At 32.8% G+C, this 6,913-nt stretch overlaps 1 protein-coding gene across 1 annotated transcript; it reads right to left on the bottom strand.

Moving 5' to 3' along the window:
- Positions 1-5,211: 5,211 nt before the first annotated feature.
- LOC112729158 (transcriptional regulator SUPERMAN-like) lies at positions 5,212-5,892 on the bottom strand. The gene has a single exon (XM_025779504.3). It carries the CDS (start codon positions 5,890-5,892, stop codon positions 5,212-5,214), a length of 681 nt encoding a protein of 226 aa, XP_025635289.1.
- Between the last annotated feature and the right edge of the window lie 1,021 nt (positions 5,893-6,913).

The following is a 6,913-nucleotide window of genomic DNA, read 5'->3' as shown; positions in this document are numbered from 1 at the left end:
ATTTAGAATTTCCAACTGGACCAAGAAAGTGAAAAGGAAAAAAAGTTAAGGAAGTTCAAAATTAAAGAATAAGTGACATTATTGATTATCTTATTTTTATAAAATAAAATTAAAAAAAATTGAGATGCTAAGAGACAAAAATATTATAGTTGTATACCTTTTAACTTAATGGGAGATGCAGTCATCCCAAAAATTCAAGGGAGGTCAGAGATAAAGAGTTCAATTTCCTATGATAGAGCATCTGCATGAAATTAAATCAAATCCTGCAAAGGTGACAGCAAATTATTTCACCAAATTACACCAGCTTGTTGAGATTGGTTTTAATTATTTTATTTAAAGAAAAAATCTCAAATTTATTTCAGTGATATTTAATAAATCAAAATGACCAACATTACAATAAATGGTTAATATTATAAACTTACTTTCATTATGCAGGCATAAGGGTCTCTACCCTTAGCATGATGGCACTCATCCATTATTAAAAGCTTAATCATATCAAGTTTGAGAAAATTGTGCCTCAAACTTCTGAGCAATATAGCTGGAGTAATGACAAGCACCTTAGACATTCAAAAGAAAAAGTCTTGTTGATAATAAGTTAGTAACCACCTCCAAGCTATGCAGCAAATAAATATTTCAGAAGTATCACACTTAAAAGAACAAAAGATGCATGTCACACTTAGATAAAACTGAATATTGAAAAACGAAAAGTCGGTAATCTTCTTTTCTATTTTCTTTGAACACAGAGGCTTAGGCTAAAAACCATCTAGAAGGTAGAACTAGAACTAGGATTGACTACAAGAATAACATGAATGCTACTAACCTTGACACCTTTTTAATTTTTTTTTCAGGCATTAGCTACTAAACCAGTTGTATTTCTAGACTTGTGTAATACATTATAGATCCTTTGCCATTAACAACAGCAACCAAGAAATAGTGTATTTCTTTTCTCATTGCCAAAAGGGATAAATTACAATAGAAAAATTAAGCTTTATAAATGCAAAAACATGAGCATAAAATAGTGTAATAATACACCTCAAATTCTTTTCTTCTAACTCATAAGCCATGGAGTAATCTTAAATCAAATGATGTTAAAACTTAACAAGCAATGCACTGCTTAATAATGTAAGAATGAAACATGGTTCAATTGATAAAAAAGGAACTCCCAAAAACACATAAGATAGAGAATCTTGTAGCACATTACCATCTTAAGAATCAGTATATACAAAGACATGACATGAGTCTCATCCCAAAAGATTCCCAAAGACAACAACAAATAGAGGAAACATTTCTATCTTAGGAAAATACATAGTTTCTCAACATCTCCCAACACTTGTTTTTTTTCTTTTTCTTATTGTACAAAATAAATTAAGCATCAAAATATAATTGAGTATGGTTAATGGACATGTTGAAAATGAACATAAACAGCTAAAATGGACATAGCTTGTGTTGCGAGTAAAATATTGGCCAAGTCCAATTAGGATAGTTTCATTTACTATAAATAGAGATAGTAAAAATGTAATAGGGGGAAGGAAGTAATTTGTATCTTTTCCTTTCTGGAATTCTATGAAGGGAATTATCTCTTTCCCTCTTAATTCTCTCTAATTCTCCTGTTTGATTAATTCTTTCTATATTCAATTTCTTTCACCAACAATGGTGCTTTCATTGACCAGTCTATCTAATTTTTGGAATGGTTTGATGGGCTCAAACATCATCCAAACTACCACTGAGTGAGTATTACGACAAATTCACAGCTTATGCAAATCGTGTTCATATGTGTAATCATGAAATTTTGCTGCATTGCTTCATCAATGGGCTACAGATCTAGATTCACAGAGAAGTTCTCATTGAAAATTCAAAATCTCTTTTCTATGCTTTATCTTTGGCAAAATTTTATGAAAAACAATTTGCAAATCAAGGTTCAGGTTCATCAGGGACTTCAACAACAAACTGCTCAACAACAACCACTTTTGATTTTCATGTTCAGCCACAGCAACAACAAGAAGACTCAACAGAATCTACAGAGCAAGCAGAATTTCAAATCTCAGATCTAGAAATCCAATCAAAATTTCAAGCTCTAATTCCAGCATCATCAATCCCAATCTATGATATTACAACACAAGCAATTCAACAAGTAGAAGATTTAGAAGCACATATAAAATTATCTTCCGCGATGGCGTTGGATAGTGATGATGCTTATGGCACCACTCGGGGCAACGGCGATGGGGAACTCACGGCCAGAAGCGGCTCCGAGGACAGCGCCGTCGCGAAGGGGAAGGTGGAGGACGAGGATCTATTGGATTGGGAACCGACAACAAAGCTGCGTTGTTGGTTCACAGACGCGGCGGTCATAGGCGGAGTAGCTACGAGAAAGAACGCGACGAACGACGAGGTGGTAGCAAGCAGCGTGGAGGACGACGTTGCCGTGAAAGGTAGGCGGAGAACATTGATGGAGCAACGGTGGCAAACACAGATCTTCGGGCAAGAGTGGCGATGATACGGAGGCCACCACCAAGGCCACCACATCTGAACTCGCAAGCGGCGGTCACGGGTGGAACAGCCACGAGCGGCAGTTGGTTCTTGGCTGTTAGGAGGGTCTCTCTTTGGCCTGAGGAGAAATTGAACGCAACTCCTTGTTGGATGATAGGAGACAAACGATAAAACACGAAGGGTGGCGGTGGGTTGAATTCAAGGGTTCAGAAATTGGGAAAAAATTGAATCAGAATGTTAATTTGGGAAAGAAAAATTTGGGCAAAATCAATCGATCAGTGTTGTTCAAACCAAAATTCAGAAGGCATAGAGATAAAATTGATGCAAAATTAATTTATCAACAGCCACTAAAATTAAATTGGGATAAGGGAGAAGAACGTACGAGATTGAGGGGAGAGGGGCCGATCTGCAACTCACAACAAGGCAAGGGGGAAGGCTGCCGACGACGACACTGGGACGGATGGCTGGGGAGGACGTCGACAATTGGCGTCGTTGCTCTGTTGGGGTTCGCGTGCAAAAGGTGAAGCTTAATGGTACCTATTAATTTTTGTTTGGGTATTTTAACGAAACCCCTCCCCCACCCCCTCACACAAGGTTATTTCCTGCGGCTGGACCCAAAATCGCCTCAAGTCAAATCAATTAGAGCGGAGCTTATTTACGCAACAAGAACTGCACCAATTCAACCAATTTGCGACAATTTGAAAAAATGCCGGCAATTTGTGGCTGCTAAGAATCAAAACAAGAATATTCCGCTCTTTTTTAAAAAAAATAAAGTAATTTAAAATTCTTTAATTAGTTACATTTTTTTTATATATAAAATCATAAAATTTTAAAAAGGTTATCAATTAATGTTACATTACATACAAATATTCTTATATAATTTATATAAATATATACATAATGTAGTTCTTATCTTCTTTCTAAATATTGATCTAAAGATGATTCCAAAATATATGAACGGACTTGAATTTGATAATATTTTAGTATAGGATATGTATAACATTCAAATAATGACAAAAAAAATAAAACTCTTTTTGTTTTTAACTCCACTCATATATAAAAATACATAAAATTCTCAATCTTTACATTGTATATAATAGATAATAGATATTGTAATTATAATTACAGTTGTAAATAGAATTTAAAACTACTTGAACTTAGTACCTAATTGGATGCATGGAAAAATATAAGAAACAAAACAAGAATATTCTTTTTTTTTAGTAAATAAAGTAATTTAAATTTTTTTATCAATCCTTTTTATAGAATCAATTAACATTTTAAAAATTCATCAGTAAATAAATTTATATTATATACATATATTCTTATATATTTTATATAAATATATATAATATAATGTTGCTCTTATTTTCCGTTTAAATATTAACCTAAAGGTGATCCTAAAATTTTTAAATTTACTTAAATTTTATAATATTTTAATATAGAATATGTATAACATTCAAATCATGACATAAAAAAAGCTCTTTAATTTTTTTTAAACTCCACTCATAAAAAATTAAAAATACACAAAATTCTCCGTCTGTATAGTATGTCTTCTTTAGCCTTCACACCCACAAATATAACGGGTATTCAAATTTTATTGTCATTATTAAAATCTTTTAATTATGTATGATATATGGCGAAGTACTATATGGATTAATTAGAATTATGTCAAGATTATGAACTAATTACAACTAATTACAATTTTAGTAAAATGTCTCCAAATAGTTAGTTGCAATATAATAATAGATGAATTGATTAAAATAATTTAATGTGAGAAATCATATGAGAATGATCGTTGGTTGGTTATATAAATATTATTTTCTGTAATATTATAATTATTGTGGTTATTTATATAAATACTTTTTTTTTGTTGTTATAAAGTAAGTTTGTGTTGATATCACAAATTTATAAATAAAAAGTGAATAACTTATTAGGTATTATTAGCTCCTTATAGTACTATTTTTTTTTTTGGTAACTCATTAGTACTATTCTAATATTTTCTTTGTATATATAATTATAATTATAGTTGCAACTACAACATAAAAACTACGGGAAGTATGTTTCTAAGAAAGAGCATGAGCCTTAAGAAACGGTTTCATATACCCAAAAGAATAGACGGACATTATGAAAAATAATTTTATATAATATTGACTCACATTTTGTTTTTTTTCCTAAAGAGGGTATAGCTGACGAAATTCATCAGTATAGTAATATATAATCATATATTAAATATTTATATTCAATCAAATCAAGAAGGACTTTTATCTACCAATTGCTATTAGATCTCTATGGTAAAGAGTGAAGAAAAATTAAGAGCAAAATTTGAATCCAAATCATGAAATTTATACAACTTTTATTAAAAAAATATACAATATTGAAAGATATATATTAGGGGCATTATTTCTTTTTGCGATTTTGTGAACTTTTAACTTTAATTTACTACATAACCAGCACACCAATGCAGATTAAATTGGTCTTATATGAAATTCAGATCAACCATATACATATTAATTCCAAGGGTGACCAAAAGAATCAACCCCCAATATATATATAGAACTAAATACAAATAAATCATAATAAAAGCTCACAGAGTGACAAGATCCTTGAAAAGCATAATATAATTATAATATAAAAAGTGCTTGAATAATAGATTAGGATTAATAAACATAATTATAGTGAAATCTCCGAAATTTTCTCTTCAAAATAATTAAAAATGGTACCTAGCTAGAGTCTAAGCTCCAAATCCAACTTCTGCTCTTTGTGCTTAACCAATCCTATTCCCAACTCCAAGGTAATGTTGTTATGCTCATTCTTGTGCTTGAAAACATTATCCTTGTAATTCTCATCATCATCAACCCCACCAACAAAATCACCACTTTTGCTTTTCTTACTCATCATCATCACCATGTTTTGAGGACTATTCATCACAAGAGGAAGAACTTGTGGAGTAGATATGATGAGTCTAGGTTTTTTATCTTCACTTCTTGTGATGGAAGCTAAATTCGGGGAGGGTGAAGAAGAAGACGACGACAAATTGAGACAAAAATTAGGGCTATAAATTGGAGAAATATGTGAACAATTATTGATAGGATCATTAGATAAAGGAGATGATGATGAAGAAACAAGAGTTGTTGTAGGGTTAGGATTAGGGTTAGGGTTAGGTTTAGGGGTGTGATTAGAAATCCATGAAGATCTCAATCTTGCCCTATCCCTTCTATGAACATTCATGTGTCCACCCAAAGCTTGAGCAGATTTGAACTCTCTCTTGCAAAAGCTACAAGCATAGCTTCTTGTTGGCCGTGTTGATGAAGAAGTTTCCCATGAATAATGCTCCTCAAAGCTATTGTTATTATGAGTAGTACTACTAGTGTTCTTGTTCTTCATATAATAGTTCTTCCCTTCCATGGTGATGCTGATGATGATGATGCTTTAATTTCTCTTTTATGCCCTTTGTCTTGTCCTTTTCACTCCAAAACCTGCTAGAGAGAGAGAAACAATAAATTATTTTAAGAAAAAAAAAAAGATAATGTAACAAGAAAGTAAAGAGATTACCTTTTTAATAGGGCTTTAAATTAAAGGGAGAGATAACTAAAACTAATAATAAAAAAATGGGTAGCTTGAGTTTGATGATGATGTGTGATGAGGGGAAGAAAGAAAGAAAGAAAGAAAGAAAGAGAAGCTGGTGATGAAGAGAATTGAAGATCTGATCTAAGCTGGAGCATGCAGGTGTACTTCATGAACTAATACTGTATTTGGATATTGATGCTTGGAAAATGAAATAATGGAGCAAGGAGCTAACTATCTCTGTGAAAAGTAGTTTTTCCCTTTTGTCTAATCTTGGAAACAAGCAGTGGCAGAGAGCACCTCTTAAAAAACATAATCATACTATTACACTCCAGTGCTCATCTTTTTCACACTTTCTTTTATAAAAAATGCTATATTTTACATAATTTATTTTTTATATGGAAAATTCCATTGTGTTTTTGCTTAATATTGATATTGGGGTATTTTGCCGATTTATAGGTGCAGGTTCAACACGCGAAAAACGTGGTGAATAGATTCCGTCAGTGCCGTGGCAGCACCCTGACAACACGCGGGGGACGTGGTGAGTTGGCGACGTCAGTGGCGTGGCAGTATCCTGCCAACACGCGAGGGTGTGTTGCCTCCGAATTCAGCAAGCGTCGCAAAGATTTTCGCGCATTTTTGAGGAGCTGTAGCAACACAGAGTGGGCGTGTTGGAGGTGATCTACATACAGGGGATCGGATAGTCCCTCCTCTGATAATCAATGACACAGGGTTAAAGCTCTATAAATGGAGGTCAACTATCCCCCATTTCATGCTCTGGTAGCGTGTTGAGAGAGATGAAGTCTGAAATGAAGAAGAAGAAGAAGAGAATTAGTAGTGTGTTTAAAAAAAAAAAAGAGTA

The sequence above is a fragment of the Arachis hypogaea genome, chromosome 12 (genome assembly GCF_003086295.3).
Source record: "Arachis hypogaea cultivar Tifrunner chromosome 12, arahy.Tifrunner.gnm2.J5K5, whole genome shotgun sequence".
NCBI lineage: Eukaryota > Viridiplantae > Streptophyta > Magnoliopsida > Fabales > Fabaceae > Arachis > Arachis hypogaea.
The sequence above is the reverse complement of the archived record's forward strand: the minus strand, read 5'-3'. Positions and strand labels throughout refer to the sequence as shown.